General features: G+C 36.7%; 1 protein-coding gene across 7 annotated transcripts in view; it reads left to right on the top strand.

Annotated features, from left to right (window-relative positions):
- The window catches only part of ADK (adenosine kinase), a 305,830-nt gene that overhangs the window by 204,814 nt on the left and 79,373 nt on the right, over nucleotides 1-21,643 (top strand). For 6 of the 7 annotated variants that reach the window (XM_061451234.1, XM_061451218.1, XM_061451204.1 and 3 more), the window contains one exon: nucleotides 17,962-18,132. The exons of the other annotated variant lie outside the window; for it this stretch is intronic. In XM_061451234.1, the coding sequence (XP_061307218.1) occupies nucleotides 17,962-18,132 (171 nt within the window). The remainder of the gene's footprint in view (nucleotides 1-17,961; nucleotides 18,133-21,643) is intronic. 7 annotated transcript variants of the gene reach the window in all.

The following is a 21,643-nucleotide window of genomic DNA, read 5'->3' as shown; positions in this document are numbered from 1 at the left end:
GAACGCTTATGATCATATGTGACCGCGATCTTAATTTTCTTGTGTTGACACTGAAATTCAGTCCCTGATTGAACCAAATTTTACTTCTCTGGAGAGAATGTCAGGATCCTGATTGTGCAGTATTTAATTCTTGAATGGAAATACATTTATGATTTTCCAGGATCAAATTATCAATAATGATTGATTTTGGTTTTCCTATCCCCCCTCCGTTTCTTTTCTTCTGTTGTTTTACTACAGTTGTAGGGTGTGGACAGGACTGACTTTGGTCAGTATTATGAGAGCATGCATCAGGTAAAGCACAATCAAAACCCCCCTCTCTCACCAGTCTGTCCATGGAACTTTGTCTATAACCTGTCACACAAACTTAACTTTTTCTTTTTTCATCCTATTATTGTAGTTCCATGAGCTTTATGACAGATCCAAGCCCTGTTGGGGTGCTATGCAAATAAATGTTTCCTGTTGTAGAGCATACAGTAGGGAAAGCACAAAGAAATAAGAACATAGTGGTGATGTTGGTCTGCGTATCCTGTTATCTCCAATGTTAAAAGTTTTATAGTGGATCTGGAAATTGAGAGGTTTATGGGAAGCACTTTACCTGCTTGTGGGACAGGGTGGAATAAAACCAGATAGGTAATTGTGGTGAATGCTCACATATAATCTGGTTTAAGATGAGTATGAAAGCTTGGAAGAGGAGCCAGTTACTGAATACTTGGCTCAGTCAAGGAGGATGTGAATGAAAAGTGATCTGACTAGATACAAGCGGGAAATTATTTCTTTTTCAAGGACAGTTGGAATAAGGTGATGTGTGCTCAGCTTAAGCTGCATGACTGAAAAATGAAGGAAATGCTATGCAAAAACGGTTCAAAGAATTAAGGTGAAGTCCTAAAAAAAAATTAATTGAGAATGTGGTTTGAAAGTGTGAGTCTTGGCTTGGACAGATTAAATCAGGACTTGAACAGAGATAGATGGGGAGAAAGAAAGGTCTCTCCACCATCAGCTTAAATACGTATTACCTGGAAATAGGCTAGAGGTAGAGGCGGTGTAAAGATGTCTTAAACCAACCTGTAGAGCCATGTTCAGTAACATTGAGGAGGATCTTTCAAAAGATTTGCTGAAGGAGTTGCTAGAGAGATAAAAGTGTCAAAGAAGGGAAAAGTTATGAAAGTCAAGAGAAAGAGAACACTTCAGAGAGAAGAATGTGGCCAATGCTACTGTAAGACGATTAATGAAGACAAAACAAGTACTTAGATTTTCAGGGTTGGGAAGACTTTATTAGAGACTTTGATCATGCCTGGGTGATGCAAACTTGTATCAAAGATTTGCTGTAGGATAAAAGGAATGGAAACAATAGGAGTTGGAAGTTGATGGCCATATTAAGGAAAAACAGTGCAATAGCCGAAAAGATAGCAGAGGGGAACTTGGAAAGAATCAAGGTCCAGTATCAGTGGATGAAAGGACATCATGATGTAATAACCTGTTATTTTTTTCATCTAACTCCAATCCCTCATGAATTATAGCATAAATTATAGAATGTGCTACTTGAAAATTAGATATCTTCATCATAAATTGTTTTTTTATTGTCTTGCCTTCTGTAACCATCCTTTCTTTTTCCTTATTAAAACAGTTGGCACATCTTTAGCTTGCAAAGTTGCACGTTATGTCATTGGTACATTGAGGCACATGTATCAGCACAATTCATAAATGGAAGCAGCTGGTTTCCTCTGCACTTAAGAGAATGTACAAACACACAACCAAGATCTTCAAATCCTCTGTATGCTTTGGATACAGTTTTTATCCTGAAAAGCCATGCTGTGATTTCAATTAGTGCAGATGTGCAGCAAGCCACCTTATTGGCTCAGAAAAGAATTCTTTTGTTTCAACACTTGAATTGCTAGATCTGGTTAATGTTACCAAATGAAGAAAAAAAAAAAAAAAAGACAACATCACACCTATGGTATTAGCCTTACACTCCAGTATCTGAAAAAGCCCTGGCAGAGGAAAAAAAGGTGTTGTCATCTCATAGGGAAAAGCTGAATTCATATACAGGAACTGCAGGATTACTTCGACATTTTACTAGCCCCTGTAACACCAGCAAGTCCCATAAATGCCTAATGGAAAAACAGCACAAAATGAGATCTGCAGCAGGCCTTCAGAGATCAAATTTATGTTGCTGAACACTTTTTTCAGGTCAGGTTTAAAGGTCAAAAGAAAGTGGATAGATTAAATTTACTGATTTTGCCAACTTTAAAGGCCCCTTTTTGAGGTTTTCTATTTCTACAAGAAACCCCAATGTGCTTTTGCGTAGTTTTCTGCTAGAACTGAAATGTATAGGATCTTCATTGTCTTTTTCTCATGTGAGAAAGACACTCAATACTTAGTTATCCCCCATGCGCCCTTGAGCAGCATCTGATTTAGATTCAAGGTATGTTATCACCTTGAAGTAATTAATACTTCCTATTAATAATGTTTTTTAGTATATATCATTTCATATGCGGACTAAGACTCATCTATCACAGGGCCAGCTGTGACACCACAGTGACAAAAATAGTTGCCCCAATTCATTTTCACACTTGTGTAAAAATTTATCTCCCTGTTTCTCACACAGTATTTTTCCCTACTGTATCTCCAAGCAGAAAAGCATCTCCCAGTGAGGATCACTAACTCTTACACTCTGCTCCCTCAAATGTGAATAGAATCTAACTATAATATTCTCAGCTGAGAAGGAAGAAAGTGAAATACAAAAACTTACCACAAAGAACATTCTAGATCATCAGTCTCATCAAATACTAGTAACAAGATGAATGACTGGAAGTGGGAAGATGACTGTGGACAATATCTTCAGAATCCTAAGTAATTTGGGCATTATGCCAAAAATGTCATTTTTAGAAACAAAACACCTTCTTTTCTACACTTGACTAGTATTACATAAAGACAACTTAAATTAGAAGCTTAGTTTCTGTACGTGAAGCAGTACAGAACAAAGGGCAAGTTTGTATACATATATTTTGTTTTCTCTATTTGTTTATGTGGAGTTATTTCATCAGTCTTTAATTGTATGAACAATTCAGTGCAAAATTGTTTGATATTAGCTCAGTGTCAAGTCTTAATACTTTCCAATGCAAAAATTTTGCCCTAGCCTCCTCAGCATCTCCCCTTAGGAAAATCTTAAATGTGGAGCAACTGCAGTTGTTCTCTCAATGTATATAAGTACTTGTAAATTATCATGCTTTAATTCATAGTAAATGTTTGCTCAAAAAAAACTTAAAAAATGATCTTCAATTACTATATATGTATTATTTTTTTTTTCCTTTCTAATGGATACTTTTCTACTACTATGTGAGGATTTTCAGGACATGAGGTTTCAAAATAGTTCAGAATTCTATTAGTGTCAAATTCAGCAAAAAACCATAGACAACTGTTGGCTTTCAACTGTGTGAGTTTCCTATACACTTTTTAACATTAGGTGTATCTTTGGAATGAAGAAGTTAAGTGGTATCTTCAAAGATAAGTACACATTTACAACTATCTCTGTAGTTCGAAATACATTATTAGCCATTCATTTTAGGAAAGCTTTTGATACAAAGCTAAAATCACTAAAGAATGTTATTCTTACAGTTTGTTTCTTTAGCAAAGCTTCTGCTAGGATTTGAAGAGCTAGCCATGGTGAAATCTTTGGGTCTTGCATGTAGTCCTGTGGTAGGTTTTAGTGTTTGAACTAAGTAGTTAACATAACTGTTAGTTATGATAATTTTCAGACTCAGCCAAAGTGGACATTATAATTCCAGTTTCAGTGCGAACAGAAAAAATTACTGAATGGGAGCTCAAATATCCAAGCACTTTTAGGGAAATATAGCTGTCTTTTGCGATCACAAACACAGATTGTCTGACCAGATATGGACCTTGCTGAACTAAATGAAATAGAACTTAATGCTTGGGTTTCAGCTTAGGAACAACTCATCACAAAACATGCACAAAGTTAGGGTAAATTTGAAAATTCTTCTTTCAGAATGGAGCTGATGGGACAAATTTTAATAAAATTGAATACATCTGCAGTGGTATCATATATCAACCAAGAGGCAGACAAAAGAAGTAGGAATTCATTGGAGGAATCCATCTGACTTTTCTTGTGGGCAGAATTACATCTGGCATTTGTGAGGGTGTGCCATTTCCCAGATCTTCACAGTGTGTTGGCAGACTATTTTAATAGGCTTGGATGTTCATTTGGGAAAGCATGATCTCTGAATAGATACATAATTCACTGTAGTAAAACCAAGGTACAAATCTCCTCAGAACAGACTCTTGCCATAAGAAGAATATCCAAAGGCAAAGACAAATTTGTAACAGGCAGTCAGAAAAGCAGACCAAGTATTCCTGTCACAAAACACCAGACACTCAGAAGACATTTTCTGAAAGTTTAATTTTTCAAACAGCTCCTTGTCATCTGTATCCTCTTCTCAGAACACAGAATTATTATGATGGTAATTGTGGAAAATTGCTAGTCATCAGTGCTATTAAATATCTAAATTCTAAAATACATCATACAGTCTTGAAATTGTTGAATATTTTCCAAGGAATATTATTCACAGTGAATATTCTAAAGTTCCTTTCCTCTTGAGGTTAGAGTGGACAGGGATATAGCAGGGTATGTGAGATACAAGCAATCATCGCTTTGGAGAGTAGATGCCAGAAAAGCAACTTCACAGACTCCTGCAACTCCTGCACATCTGAATGCAATTTGTCAGTAGTAAATAGTGTCAGAAGACAACTCTGACTTTGTTTCTTACATGTATGCTGTTAAGTACTGCTGTGCCACAACCCGTTCTCTGAAATCTGCTTTTTTAGCAGCCTGAACCATACCACAGTATTATTACTCAGAGGTTGTGTATGTGTATTAGACTAGACTTCAGTACTGTTGGATTTACAAAGTCAAGTGCATAGCTTTACAGATCTGAGGCTCTCATTCCAGAGGAATCATGTAATTTAACTGCTTCTAAACAAGGTCAAGGGTGCAGTTTCTAGTAAGTAACAGTCATTACCTCTGCCTAAACCTAGCAGTTAGGTGACATATTCTCCTGTGATTATGTATGTCGGTTTTAAGACTCTTAACTGGTTCTAGTTCACACTGGAAAAAATCAGTTGACTGCTGGCAGTAGAAAATCTTGACTGTCTTTGTTCAAGTATTTAGTGTCTGAGGTACCTGTTTGGTCAAGCTAGAGCCTAAGACCCAAGCTAAATAATTCAGAATTAAGTTCTTTCTGTTGAAGCAGTTGTGTCTGTTTTGGTGCCCAGAAGGGAAATTTCCCATCAGTCTGCATGTCAAGAAAGTTAATTTCTAAATTTAACTTCAGCAAACATTATAAAACCAGGACCAGTTTCGCTGTTGGCACAATGGGGCTCATCTGTAAAAGCTAATGTAAAGACTATGCAAGCAAGAAATTTATTCTCTTCTTTACATTTCCGTTTTGTGCCTTGGTGAGTGATTAAAAAAATATGGGGTTATAAGTATTGGCGATACGTAGCATCAATGGAGAACAGGTATATGGATAGGCACATTAAGGATCAGGTTTACTTTCACAAGAGCCACTACCCAACAATAAACAAATTTTCAGCAAGTGTCATCTGCAACCTTTATGAAAATCTATCAGTGTCTGTTTCCAGTAAGGAGGAACTGTGCTAGTTGTGCACAGAGCTGGAGGAGTTTTGCCATAGAACTGCAGAATGAGCTGAGTGTGCCCATGTGGTACTTTGACCTGAGTGACGGATCAGAAAGATTCCCTCTAGCCTGCCTGGTGCCGATTTGTATATGGAAACAATGAACAAGCAATCCATTTGTTTGTGGATCTTGTGTAAATTCTTGATGAGGACAGATAATATTTTATAAACCAGTTTCTAAGTTTTTTGCATTGAGTTTCATGGAGTAAGATTTCCTTTCTACAGAAATACAGAGCATAAAAGGAAAAGGAGTGAAAGGCAGTTTGTGCTTCAAATTAGTACATCTAAAGTGAACAAAGCCATCCATTGTGTTACTTTAGTGTCACTGTTGTTAGATATTAATTTGATAAGGACAGAGTATGTTAAAATGAGGACTGAAAAAAAATGTTGAACCTTTTTCTTTTCCTGACTGCTTTATCATACATTATAATGTTTATTGTTGAGATAAAGTACTCCCTATTCAAGCAGTAACAAGTTTCATAGGGGAACAAAAGTAAGCAGCACTCAAAAAATTCATTTTAACAAAAAGTATGAACAGAAAGATATGAAAACTATTGATTATGTTGTCTATGGTGACATACAAACAAAGTGATAACTGTTCACATCTATGAAAGTTGAAGAATGGCAATGTCAGATTGTGCAAAGATTAACATAAGAATCTGACATCTTTGCTGAAAATTTATAATTACATTTGACGCTTTGGTAGAGATTGGAATGAGGGTGGAATCTTGTCAAGTAATTTTTTGTTGTTCATTTCATTAACAACTACTTAACCCTTTAATTAACAACCATTATTGCTATGGATAGACGTGACTATTGGAGAGGAGAATATATTGTCCTGTTATTTATAGCAGTATTCAAACCTCTGTTTCAGAAGGGAGCTTCTTAAGCTTAATTTTGTTCTGCTGAATGTGTTCTAAATAGCATCATGTAGATGTTGCTTTTCAGTGTCAGTTTTGTCAGAATACCTGATGTGTGTCTCCACTGCTCTTCCTGGAATAAATTAGAGCTCTAAGTATCGGAAAGTCAAAGAAATGTAAAATAGTTACCCTTGGCTTCTGAGTTCTGGCTTGGAGGTACCTTTGTCACTTTCTTTTCCTGTTATTTGTAGAACTGTTTGATACCACTCTGCTATACTTGGTTTTTCGCTGGACTCCATGACTGGATTAGACCATAGATGTTGATGAGGAGATGTTGCAGAGACAGAGTTAGCTGTTCTGAAGAGAGAGCAAACTCCAATAAAAAACAAACATCAGGCTTTCCTAGAAATAAAGGCATGTCATTGAAACATATACATAAAAATATAACAAAAAACTTGAGACAGAGACTTTTTCCATGTTTGCTTTGAGGAATGCATGCTGCATTTTACTTTGTCATGAACCAATAATTTTCATTTCCTAAAATGAGGTTATTTATTATACAGTTCCAAAATGTTCTAGTTTGGCTTCTTAAAAAGTAGAAATTATGTTTATTTAGCATAAGGAATGGATTTAAACTCTCAGAACTGAGGAGGTGATTTTGAGAGATCCCAACTTCCTTTTCTTATAAAAGCACTAAAACATGAGCTTAAATGCTGATTTAAAAAGTAGTGCTTTTTCATTTGTCTTTATTTATGTGTGTCCAATATGTTAAAGCTATTCATTGATATTCTAATCTAGAAAATCATGGTTCTAGTGTATTAATTAGCACACAAGTTAACACTGTTAAATACATTATGATGGCTTTACTTTTTATTTTTCTTAGTCTATTTTCAATGACACAAATTGGATGGGCAGAGATTCAAGGAAAGGGCAAAAAAGAGCAGGGAACATTTTTTCATAATTAGTATTCTTGTAGCAGAGCTCATACAGGGCTGGAGGCATTATTAAGATCTCATTGAGTTCATAATTTGGAATTCAGGGAAGCTCCATGTAAATTTGAAGGGCTGCAGGATGACCTTAACCTCTAAGGTGTTACTCTACTACTAAGGTGTCTACTTTGGGTGACATGGTTTAGTGGGAGGTGCCCCTGCCCATGGCAGGGGGGTTGGAAATAGATGATCTTAAGGTCCTTTCCAACCCTAACTATTCTATGATTCTACTAATGCATTTACATCATTCACTTGCAAAATGTTTACATTTTGTGGTGGTTATTTCAGGGTAAAAAAGCTAATTTTTTACATGATTGTAAGAGGTAAATGCAGTATCTGAGATGCTCTACTCTCAAATACTCCTTAAGAGCTGACAGAAGATTCGATGCTTTGCCCACATGTTTTTTTCGTCCATATTTTTCAAATATGCACAGTTCTAGTAAACCATAGACTTCTAGAATAATTCAGGTCGAAATGGAGCACCAGAGGTTTATTAGAATAAATTCAAAGTTGCTTGATGTTCAGTCATTTCGAAGAATATTTCTAAGGATATTCTAATGTTTGATCCCTAATGTGAAAATTCTTATTCCATGTCAGATTTCTCCAGAAACCCACTACTCCCACAATAATATGACTTTACAGAATATAGTGTCTTAGCAGAGAAGTTTCCTCTGAGGAGATAAGATCTGGAAGTATGAGACTAACACTATTTTCTCTGGTTACAGTAGTCGTCCTGCTGTTAAAAGTGGGTTTCTGACGTGTGAGTTCATGAGTTCATTAGAAACAGGAACTTAGTGTAAAAAGCATTTGGCTCTAAAAAGCTAATAGTTAGGAGTATCCCCTCACCCCTTTGGGTGTGAAGAAAGTACTCATTCAGACTATAATAATTAATGCTAAGCACTTAGATGGCTTGTTGTATTCAATGTGTTTTACGGAAAATTCTTATGTCCCAAATTAATTTAAGTGAAAATATCTTTGTTTAGATTTTACCAACTGTCCATATTTCAACTGTATTTCATAATAATTATTAGAATTAGCGTAGGTCCTGATCCTCATTTATCTGTGTCATGCAACAGTCTTTACATAATGAAAATTAAGAGGCCACGCAATAACATTAATGTTCTTTTAAATAATTAATTTTAATGTGTGGAAGTGTGAGCAATAAATGTTTTATTGTAAACCCTGATGTGGTAATTAATCCAAGTGATTAGGACCTAATTGCGCATTCATAGTGAATGTTATGTTTGCTGTGAAAGAAGTTTTTTGGAACTGTGGTTTTAGGGCTAGAGTTGTGAGAAGAGTGATATTTAAAAGGAAATGTTAATGCACTTACTTTTAAACTTGGTAAGCCAGAAATTGAAAGAAACACACCCTTTATTATCTTGACAATTACTTTTTTAGTTCTTCTGAGCATTTTATGATGTACTCAATTTTCTGCAGTAGTGATCCATATATATATTAAATTAAATATATCATAAGTATATGTAGGCTGTTTAAAATCAGCTAGCAAATACCTTGGGGAATGGGAGGAGGTATTTGTCCTATTAATCATTTACACCTTAATTTGCAAATAGCAGAAGTCCTGTAATTCCATAAAACTTGTCATTACTTTAATGCAAAGTATAAGTCATTCTGTGAACAATGTTAGTTTCAGGTGCACTGGGTTGTGCTTTGGGAAGCCCTATTACACACCATATGAACTCAGATCTCCCCGAAGCTTTAGAGCTGGTGTGGATTTTCACTGATATAATTTATGGAGTTTAGATCCTTGCTTTTTCTGGTGTTGTGGGTTTTTTTTTTCTTCAGCAAACCTGCGTTTTATAAGTACAGTGTATGCTTCTGTATTTCTCAATAGAGCTCTGTTTTGCCCATGGTGAGTCTGCTTTACTTAAACAGGCTCAGTTAAGCATTTGAATAGTGCAATAAGCTTCAGAAATCTTTTGTGTTACCTCTTGATCATTTCTTTTTTTCTCTACATACGTTCCATGCTACAGTATCAGTGTAGTCTTTCTAATGATATGATCTTTATTAGTGAAATAATACGCTTTTTCTTTGGGGCTCTTGAAATATGTTCTAACAATGATGGTAATGACTTTGATTAATATTTAATCCCCATGCTGTTAGGTTCTTATAATTTACAAGATCTGAAAGGTAGGTGGGGGAGGGAAGAAGGGTTTCAGCTTAAATGTTTCAGTATGAGAGTGCTTAGGGAAATACATACCTATGTTTTACTATACTTGATATCTGTTTTCTAAGCTGAATTTAAGTGAAACTTTTTCCTAATACGACCACATTGTTGACAGGGAAGTCCATAAGGTATAGAAGTCATGCTGTGGACTTGACTTACTTTTCATGGCGTTGGACTCATTCCTGTGTTTGTTTATATTACGTAACAGTCACATTCCTTTGCATCACCTGGGAAGCCTGACACTCTGAGAGCACAGATATAGCAGTATTTACTAGCATAGAGCAAGAGGTTGGGGAGGATATTTTCTTTTTCCTTTTCTTTTTTTCTTTTCCTTTTCATTTTGTCCTTTTCCTTTTAATTTTTCCCTTTCCTTTTTCTTTCTATTAGTAGGGGAACTAAAATTTATAAATATAGCAGGGCAAGCCCAAATTAGTTTCTTGCTCCACTCCAAAAGTTACAGTATTTGTAATATTTGTGCCCATAGAACATAACAAAGAAGTCTCTTGCGTGCACACAGCAGAAGAGTTACCGATCTACAAGCTTTGAACAGTTCTCCGCAAGACTTTGTATAACCTTATCAAGTAATCTGCATTTCTACAAGGTCTACTGAGACCCAGTGAGTTAATGGTGATCAGTTACTTACACAGCAATGGTCAGACATGGTTTCAGTCTTTGAGTGTTTTACGCGTATTTTTTAAACAAACCATTGTGCTGACATAAGCACATTTAATTAATAAACATCCTCGTATCTATCCTCTTCTTGTTCAGGGCTAGTTGAATAAGCAAGGAATAGGTTTGTTTTAACTGTTTACTTACACAGCTTTCAAACTGAGGATTAACTGTCTGGAGAATTAGAAGTCCGCTATACATTTGTAGTTGTATAGATTCTCTCAATTTACTAATATACTGTAAATATTATGTACACACCAAACTTGAGTGAATTCAACATATGGTTAATGTTTACATAATTAATGAGATGCCAAATTATATTAATGGAGCTAGCCGTACACAAAAAACCACATGTTGCACAAACATCAAGGGACTAAATTAGCCATACCTTATTCCATACTTCCTGAAATGCTTACTTGCCATGACAGGGCCCTGTGATTGTGCTTGAAATTGTGGAAGTTAAGATTGAAAATTAATTATCTCATCATTCCAAACCACCAATCATTCAATTATCAATTTTTAGACTTCTGGTTGTTGTTTCATTAATCAGTAGTTAGTATGTGTGAGACTCCTTTTGGGTCTAAACACGTTGTCCTCATATTAATAGATGGGTCAGGCAAACGTAATTTTGATAAAGAGTTAATTTAGAAAAATGAAAGGTGAAAGAAACAGTTTCTTTAATCAACAATTGAACAAATATTTTAAGATACATTGCTTTCTCAGTGAGGATTAAATTGGTTTCCAATGAAGAAGAAGGGTGGCCAAGTGTTTCGGGGATGCTAGAAGAAAAGACGAAAAGTGGCTTGCTCTTTATCATACCTTGTTTGATTTGCAGTTTATATCTTATTGATGGCAATACCCTGTACTTTATAATATCTTTCAACACAGAATTTCAGTCATTTCAGTAATGTTAAGTAATTAAACTTCCCACTGGTTTTGCCAGTGGAGGTGTATTTATCATTATAACTATTTTGTAAGTGGGTAAACAGAGGCAAAAAAGGTTGACTTATTAATCAAAGTAGTAAAACATCTAGGCTCCTGTCTCCTACATGGCATTCAGTCCTTCCTCCAAAATTTTGTTATAAATTTGGTATAAATAAAAATAGACATCTCATTCACTGAGCTTAATAAACTCACATAAAACTATGCTGAATTTTAGAGCGAATATAGAGATTTTTTGCTTCTTCACAGACTTTAGGGAGCTATGTCAAACTATCATCTTAAGATCTTAATTCATCTTGCCAAAATGAGTTTATCTAACTTTGTAGTTCCCAGGGAAAGATGAGAATTTTTTATTTGGGATGACATTTCTCTACAGCAAGCCTAAGTGTATTACTGCTCTCTCACACATGTGATTACACCTCCACCTCATTGTTAAAGTTCTTATCTACACTCTATGAGTATGCATCTCATAAGTGAAGTCACATATTTATTTGGTCCTAAGTATGACTTGGAAGAGCTTCCTGGAGTGCTTCCTTTAATCAATAGTAATCAAAATTGAAAAAGATTTCCAAATTGTTTGACATGAAAAAGAAATTGCTAATGCATACATAAAATAATTATTTTCTTCAACATATAATGTCAAATATTGGAGGTTTTCTGCTACTGTTGTAATCTGATAGATGCTAACATGGCAGCAATCAGAGTCCACTTCAGCAACAAAGAAGCTGTTCAAGTCTGAAAGCAATCCTCTCCTCCTGACATGTTGGCACCATCATAGAGGAAAATGTCACGGTCAATATAAGCACATTCACTGACAGTTAGGTTTTTTCCTATGTCACTGAAAACTGTTTGAAACTCGGCTTTTATCAAAAACAGAAACCCTGGCCACTCAGAATGATAAAACAATAGTTTACAGCTTAGTCATTTTCCAGTTATAAAGCAATACTTTCATAAAAATAAACAATGCATATGGGAACAAGCCAAAACAATTACTCAGAGAAATTGTTGCATTCTTGCTGTCCCTGCTTCCTGATTTAAAACAACTGTCTCCAGTAGGAACTGGACGAAAAGCAGCGGGTTTTGTTTCATTAAGTAACCACTTGCTGATCACTACAAGATAAAATATAGTTCCAAAATGCAATTGATACTGTGCAAGGATTTTGTAAGTTCTTAAATGATCTATTACATCAAGAACAGGTACATAGATTAAAATAACATTCATGTATCTCACTAATTTACAGACTGAACGTTTCCCAAGTGGATAGTTACACAGAGCTTTTGCCCTTCCTAGAGAAAGTGAAAAATGACTTAAAGCACAAGCACCTTCATTAATAAAGGTCATGTTGTTTATTTAATTTGTGGGGGGTTGTTAATTATTTCTAGAGTTTTTTCCATGTTGTATGTTAATATCTCTGTCATTTGATACCGCTCTGTCATATCTCAGTAAGGAAAATAATTTAACAAATAATTTCAAGCAGGAACAGGTTGCAAGTAGACATGCTCAAAACTCACAGGAAGAGGTAAGGGGTCAGTAAGTCTGCCAACTTGATAGTGTTCCACATTCCAAGTATTGTGCTGAGATATTTCAGTGTTGAGGATAGTTTTTAAATTGTTCCTTGCTCTTTTTAACTTGCATAAGTACTAAGACAGATGAAGAGCTTCTGCTCCAGCATTCCAAGAAGATTCCTTCTGGTTCCTATTCCGAAGGAAGATGATTTCATTGCCTTGTCTCACAGTAGGTGGGACATGGACTGCACCCAATCTGTGCTCTGCACAGTTCAGAGGCTAGAAGACAGAAGTCTTTCAGTCTCTTCTGTTTGTAAGGGCACCTGGAAGCCTTGTGAAAGTTCTTCTGTCTGGAGCAGTTACCTAGTGGTTCATTCTCCATCCCAAGAATTGCCATGTGTTGCAGCTTCACTTCTTCCAAGCCCTGGTATTTCTGCTAGACTGCAGCAGATGAGACTGATGGCAGAGCAGAGCTGCAGGAAGTCTCTTCTGCCCAAGTGTGTGGCTTGAAGTTCTCTTTGTGTACAGAATATAGGAAACTTAAACCAGGTCCAAAAGCTCTGAGCTGGTTATGTCTGTCATTTAACAGAGCAAGTTCTTTTGGCACCTTAGCAGTCTCACTCTTTCTCTGGAACTGCCAGCATACTTGAAGTTAGATGATTTCTGTAGGGCTGTACTGAATCACAGTATTTATCAGGACTGTCACTACGTAACTGTCAAACTTTCTATGTGCCTGAAAAATTCCATCCTTTAGATGGATGAAAGTGTGATGTCATAATTGCATTTTTATGTAAATGCTTGCTATAAAATAATTTTGGATTAAATGATGTGTTCCTTTCATGTTGGCATAATACAGTTTGTCTTAAATGGCAGCAGACTGTTGTGTATGTCTTGCTGAAAGTTAAATATTTTGATTCACACTTGCAATTTATTGGTTTTACATTGTTACCAAATGGCATTTCAAAATCAGCTCAGAACGCCATGGTTCAAAATCCTGTCACTCATATGATAAAGTTACTTTCATGTAAACTGCTCTGCAAATGGGAGCAGCAAGGAAAGAGGAAGAGCTAGGAAGAAGAGCAGGCATTTTAGTGGGTAGTAGGTTTGAAAGCAATCCTAATTTTTACAATCACTGTATGTTCTTATTCAAACATAACTTCTGTGCTGTTAAGCGGTAATAAATCCATAATTCAGAAGTTGGTTATTATCATCTTGGCCTGGATTTGTCCAAATGTACGCAAGGTCACACATTTCAGGTTTGGCTTTAAGGGAATACTCCCTGGCTTAAAGAAAAATAAATAATCTTGGTCGTCATTGTGCAAATGCTGTATGTATGTAATCCAGATGAATTCAATGCAGGCACGTTATTTCATGTGAAAAATGATGGCAAGACTTCTCAGTTTGGACAGAACACCTTAAACAGAAACTTTCACCAAAGCCAGAGTTTGGCTTCAGGTGGTCCTTCAGCACTCTGATTCTGTGCCGACACTTGACACTGTAGTTTGCTGCCCTCACATCTGCTATAGCTAGAGCTGTATGAACTTAGTGTAGGACAGAAGAAACCTTTTGGGTCTGTGTGTGATAAAAATGAGAGAGATGACTTGTAAAGACTACTTGCTTCTGTGTAAACCCAACAAATCCTTCTGGTACTGCTAGTGTCTATGAAAAAAAAAAAAAAGACTTTGAGTGTAAAAGGCTATCCTATATTCACAGTACCCTGGCATATTTTAAAAGGTGCATCAAAGAATTCCTGAATATTGTAAAAGTGAGATTAATATGACACTCTCTCTTGACTTTGTTTACCGCTGTCATCTGCATCTTAATAGTGAATTTTAAACTCTCTGAAGTTACAAACAAGCCACTGTATCACTCGTATCCATGTGTCTGCAATAGACCAATGTATTTTTGTTGTTTCTTCAGTTTTGTTTCTGTCTCTCCCATGAGACAAAATTTTTTTCTACACCAGAGGACTGTTTTTAAGCAGAAGGATTGCTTATAGTACGTAAGAAAAGTATTGTGTTTTGCAGGTATATATGCGCAAGCGTGCATATAAATAATTCAGTCTTATCATCCTATTTTCCTTGTGTGTGTTTTAGCTCAGCCTTGCTCTCTGGCTTGTGGTACAATGGTACCTACCTTCTGGCAAAGAAAAGGGACTCATTACATTTTGAGGAGCAGAAAATAGCGGCACATCACAAAGCAGCAGCATCTGGTATACTCAATCAGTGCAAGCCAAAGGAATACTGCATGCTGCTAGTACGTCTGATAGCCTTTAATGTTTAATAGGTTTCCTTAGTACAATATTGCCTTTCTTTGACTGCACTGTCCAATTATTATATGTCCTTGTATGTACAACATTCTTTCACAAAGACAGATTTATTCATGCACAATGATTTCATTTTATACACAATGTAAGTTTCACAGGCTATTGGAATTTTTGTATGTTAACTGTCTCATCCTTTGATTACAGAGATTTTCTTCATCATTTTTTTAAGGCACTTCTGGGGTTTGAGGGTAAAAAGGTTCCCAAAACTATCAGAAGTAGAATGAGGTGTACAGGTGGGTACAGAATATCTCTGAAGGGTCTCTTAACCTTTTTGTTACTGGGAATAGAACTTCTTACGACTGAAATACAAACTCTTATACCAGTGGTACCGAGATACGCCTGTTCTCACACCCAAAGCCAATGTTGGCTAACAGTTAATGGTTAGAGTAGGTAGGAGTGGTTGACATAGGCATTCCTTTGTATACATGTGTCTGGACCAAAAGCAGTGACAGCTGCAAGAGCATGAGGGCTGTGATTATAAGGAAGCCATGGAGTGGCTTTGTTGTGAATCCCAGTGAAATACAAGAAAACCTGTTTGGTTTAGTGGACTTCATTCCTGTACCAAATTGTAGCACACTGCAGTAGGGTGGTCTGTGACTTATCTAGTTACAATTCAGACTTAAGAAACTGGGGCTGTTGAAACTATACTGGCCATAGCTGTAATTGGAATTTTACCAAAAATAGAGACAAAACAATTTAAATACTTAAGGAGGGGATTCTAATTAGGTTTCTTTAAACCCAAATCTGTTCAACTCAGATTTTGTACTTTTCCTTCCTTCTTCATTAATTCCACTGTGTGAATGGTACTGCTGTAACTTTTTATTATTGCTACAGATTTCTTTTTCTTGTTACACTTGGCAAAGAGTTCTCACACACACAACTCTTAATTTCTAGATGTTTTAATGTCAAATAGTTGTTTAAATAAAACTCGTGGAAGAAAGCAATTAAATGGCAGAAATGATTTTTTAGGAAACCCAGAAGACAGAGCTGTAGCCTTTGAGAGTTCCTGGCCTTTACTTTGCAGGATCTGAAAAGCAAGCTCTCCTATCTGCATCTCAGTACTTTTATGTTGCCTTTCCAAAGAAAAGGGAGTTGGATACAGGCCTGAGTTATATCTCACGAGGATAGTGTTCTGTACCTCAAATTACAATCAGATGTGGTTTAGTTCAGATGAAGTTTTCAGCCTAAAAACGGTAAGAAGCCTAATTATTTGACCAGGTTACTATTCACGCAGGCCACTGTATAGCAATCTGTGATTTGTCCACAGCTGGCAATATGTTAGCCTTGAAAAGTTTTTATTTTCTGTTTGGAACAGTTTTTTAAAAATCTAACTCTGTTCATTAAATGAAAAACTAAAAGATGGCAGAGATTGCTATGGAGACGAGATGTTATATAAACTGTTCATTTTAATTCTTCAGAATGTAAAAATAGCAAAGGCGCTTGCATGTTTACAGGCTTCCAGTCGTTCAAGGTACTGAGTAATTCCACAAGATGCAAAGCATACTTGTGCCCTTTGGACTTTTATTGTCATGTAGCAAATCATACTCCAATTTTTGAATCAATCATGTGTTTGTTAGACTGAAGAGCATGAAGTAAGCAAAGATAAATAAAGTATTTTCTAAGCAGTCTCTAATCTGCAGACTCTATATTATTTTTTTCTGGTGAGTAGACTGCTAAGATGGTCTGTTAGCTGAAGTATGCAGGGTAAAGATACAGCTATTCTGTGATCCAAAGACATAATAATATGGATAAAAAATGGAAGCTGCCTGTTTAGAGTGTCATGGTGGCGATGCTGCATATAGAACTGAGAGGATGTTTTATCTATCAGACTCCCCTCCAAGTTGTTTGTTACTGTGACTTAGACATTATCTCTGCCCTTAAATTTAACACTTGCTGCTCTTGCTTGAAAATTACAATTATTCACTGAGTTGTGAGAACAGTTAGTATAATTGCTTTGGGGATTATAAAAATAAAACCTACAAAATTTGTTTAGGGTAAAGACTAAGCACTTCTGTAATTAGTGGATTAATGAAACTGTAGGGGATCTTTACATTACTCCTGGAACATGTGCGGTTGAAGTAACCATCTGCAATGCTAAATTCAAAATGGCAGCCCTAAAGTGTTCTTTATACAGAGCTGAAATTGGCATTCACAATTTAGTAGACAAATAATAATCTCTGGTTAAGTTCTGTTTATTTTGTTTCACAATTGATACTTGAATGTTCACATTCAGAATAAAGAAGAGTACTTTGGGGGAGGGAGGTAGATGCTAAAATAAACGTGCGGAAACTTGGAAACCCTAGGTTTTTCCTACAAAACAATGACAGTGTATTCAACATATTTATTATAAACAAGGTAATAATTTTTCAGGCAAGGGATTTTATTAATCTCCTAGCTGTGTATAGAGCCATCATACTGGACTTCAGAATTAAACACCACAGTCTGATTGACTCTATTACTAAAGGGAGTATTTAGCATTATAATACATCACTTTTTAAAATACAAGCATCAGTCTTAGCTGCCAAGGGAAAGTGTACTACATGGAATGCAGAGGTAGGGAGTAATGTTTAATTTTGGAGGGCTCTGATTCTATGCAGCTTCTTTGTTGCCTCCATAATACCTTAATGGAAAGGCAGTATTTCCAGATTTTTTTACTGGGATGTGGGTGTGACATAGGTGGCTCAGGGGAGATCTTCTAGAATCAGCATACTCCATATGGTTCTTAATATGAAATTAGTAACATAAATTGATTTGTTTGGATGCTTGCAGGGATTCTTCCTGACGGTGTCACCAGAGGCAGTATTAAAAGTGGCTGCTCAGGCTTCTGCAAACAACAAGATCTTCAGCTTGAATCTTTCAGCACCATTTATTAGCCAGTTCTACAAGGAGCCTATGATGAAAGTCATGCCTTATGTTGATGTCCTTTTTGGAAATGAGACGGTGAGTCTTACAAAAGTAATTGACGCATTTCTATCCCTTGTATCTAGCTGTTTGTGTCTAGGAGCCTGCTTCGTGGTTCTCTCTTCTTTAGAGAGAAAGACACTGACCATGTCAAGTTGTCACTAGAAAATTAAATCCATGGTCATAGGACTGTGATATTTCAGTAGAAGCCAAAGATGTCACTTGATCTGTTAGGGAGTTGCAACTTGCTCATTCATGAGACACATGAACAAGTTACTGTAGGTTAGAAGAGGAAATATCCAACACATTGGCTGCTTTGTAATAACTGTCCATGTGCATGATGTAGTCACCCAGAAGTTAAATCTACTGGAAGAAAACATGTGAAGGGCTACTGCAGAGCTGCTGAGGCTCGGTAACTTGTTTCCATACCTATACTATGCATTTAATAGCATTTTCTGTGAGGAAGAAGACACTTTGGGGAGAAGTGGGAGGAGAAAACTAGAAAATGGTTGATTATTTTAGAAGGTTCTCATTGATTTTATGGTAGATGTACTGGCAGTCCATCTAAGGAAGGCTCATCTTTGCTATGCAACAGGTGGCAAACATTATCTAAAATTCTGCCTGTAAGTCTATGGTAATAGACCAAATGAATTCAGATTTCACTCACTGTCGTGTTATTACTTTTTGATTTATTTTTTTTTCCATTTCAGAAAGTGCTATTAAATATTTATTTGTGTGCTTAGCAGAAAAAGGTTAAAAAAAAAGCCTTGGAAAGTATGACATATCTAAATGAAGTGTGGGCTTGTCTCTCAAGGTAACTACAGTAGTCCAGGAAAATTATGGAAAACAGGTATTCCTGCCAGTGGTTATTCCTGATGGTCACACAGGAAGTTGCACCAACACAAGTCAGTTTTTACACTATTATCCACAGTAAGGGCTAACATTGTCACAGATCTAGGACTTTTTAAAATGAAGAAAATTGCAACTTTTTAGATGCAGTAGGGTAAGGAAAACCTTTATAACTATAGTTAATGATACAGAAGAAGTATTTTTTCAGACATTTTGTTGCCAACTGTTAGAATCATAGAATCACAGAATGGTTTGAGTTGGAAAGGACCTTAAGATCATAAAGTTCCAGCCCCTTGCCATGGGCAGGGACACGCCACACTAAACCATGTCACCCAAGGCTCTGTCCAACCTGGCCTTGAACACTGCCAGGGATGGAGCATTCAGAACTTCCCTGGGCAACCCATTCCAATGCCTCACCACCCTCATAATAAAGAACTTCTTCGTTATATCCAATCTAAACTTTCCCTGTTTAAGTTTTACCCTGTTGCCCCTTCTCCTATCACTGCAGTCCCTAATGAAGAGTCCGTCCCCGGCATCCCTATGGGTCCCCTTCAGATACTGGAAGGCTGCTATGAGGTCTCCACGCAGCCTTCTCTTCTCCAGGCTGAACAGCCCCAACTTCCTCAGCCTGTCTTCATACAGGAGGTGCTCCAGTCCCCTGATCATCCTCGTGGCCCTCTTCTGGACTTGTTCCAACAGTTCCATGTCCTTTTTATGTTGACACCAGAACTGCACACAATACTCCAGGTGAGGTCTCACGAGAGCAGAGCAGAGGGGCAGGATCACCTCCTTTGACCTGCTGGTCCTTCTCCTCTTAATGCAGCCCAAAATATGGTTGGCTTTCTGGGCTGCGAGCGCACACTGAAGCTGGCTCTTGTTAAGTTTCTCATCAACCAGCACCTCTAAGTCCTTCTCCTCAGGGCTGCTCTGAATCTCTTCTCTGCCCAGCCTGTAGCTGTGCCTGGGATTGCTCCGACCCGGCTGTAGGACCTTGCACTTGGCATGGTTACCTTTATTCTCTTTCACAGTCCATCCTCACAAAGATGCTCCTGCATATTTTGATTTAATAGCAGTATAATCTCAATAAAAATATCATCTTAGAATGATTTGTGTTGGAAGGGACCGTAAGGGTCATCCAATTCCAACCCCCCTACTGTGGGCAGGGACACCTCCCACTAGGCCAGGTTGCTCAAAGCCCTGTCCAACCTGGCCTTGTCAGGTTTCACAGATTAAAGTAATACCAAGTCTAGTCACTGTTTAGGTGCAAGGGCTTCACAGAAACTCCTGCTATTAGACCTTCCTGTTCTTTTATATTAATATTTCTTCCCTGACCTTTTTGGATTATATTTGGATTAAATTTGGATTACAGTGGTTCATTAAGTACTGTTTTTCAGAAGATAAAACAGAGGTGGTTATTTTTGTGTATTTGCACGCTTTATGAGCAATAGTCTGCTATACTGATGATGTTCCAATTTTAGAAATTATATGAAGACTACCTTAACTTCCCCTGTCATTTCAGTTTGCTGTGATATTATTCACCTGCTGACATGAAATATTGTATAGGACTACTGTATGTATTAAAGTTCAAAGACTCCCTGCATTTTCTGTGTACAGTTTCTGAAGCCATTTGGTGTCTTTCTGAGAAAAAGTTACTATTTAAACTGAAGTGATCATCCTGAAATTTGGCAGTTTCATATATGTACTTCAGAATACCAGCCTCTTATGCTTTGTTACTTCTGCTAATCAGTTAAAACCCTGGTCATTTTTTAGTCTCTGCTTTCTGCTGGATAAGATGGCCATTGCTGCTTTCGAGTTATTGAAATGCTGTTTGCAGTGGTTTATTTGCAGTGATTTATTCTTTTGTCTTTCTGTGTGCCTTGAAACTCCAGCCTTGCCAAGGTGTAGTTCTTGGTTTTAGTAGCTGCTGTACCTTGTGATTGTTAGTATTTCTGCTCTCTACATGTGGTTTGTGATAAAGAGTAGTTGCAAAACTCAAGAGAAGCTTATTCTGGCATGTTCTACCTTCTAGTAGCTTCTTCCTTTGGTTTGGTTTTTTTTGGGGGGGTGGTTTGTGGTTTTTATTTTCCTCCTATATTCATTTCATCTACAAGTACGTTATGGAATTTTTTTTGTGTGTGTATGCTTTGATGGACAATGAACCAACAGCTAGCCAACACCAAAATTCTGCCCATTTGCTGTGATTGCCTTTTACCTTTTGCTACATTTTCCATCAGTTTTGCTAGTTTAGTTAAATACTGAATGTGCATAAGCTAACATATAAGCAAGGGGTGTGGTTGTTACTTTATTAGTACGAACAATACTCTTAGACACAATCTGTATTCTTCCCTCCATTTATCTTCACATTATAGACCAATACAATTTTATTGTTAAGCACTGAGCTGTTTATTTTTTTTGAGTAATACAAAAAACATCCAAGAGCAGCAAAATTCCAAATTGCAGCCATTCCTAAACTAAAAACAATTGGCAAAGTGATTTTAAATTACATCTTCTACTTAAAAATTTACATCTGAATGAAGATTGGTTATTTCAAGTTTCAGCCAGATGGTAATTAAAATGGGCAAGTTATAAACCTCTCAGAATAAATGTTCTAGTTTAGAATGTAAATGCCAGCATCCCCTTAGCTGCAGTGGAGACACTGATCTCTGTGATAACAACTCAGTACATATACGAGTTTCGGCAT

The sequence above is a fragment of the Pezoporus flaviventris genome, unplaced genomic scaffold, assembly GCF_033815535.1.
Source record: "Pezoporus flaviventris isolate CSIRO_AGI_PZ_B2104156 unplaced genomic scaffold, CSIRO_AGI_Pfla_v1 ptg000001l, whole genome shotgun sequence".
Classification (NCBI taxonomy): domain Eukaryota; kingdom Metazoa; phylum Chordata; class Aves; order Psittaciformes; family Psittacidae; genus Pezoporus; species Pezoporus flaviventris.
This window is presented reverse-complemented; position numbering and strand designations above follow the sequence as displayed.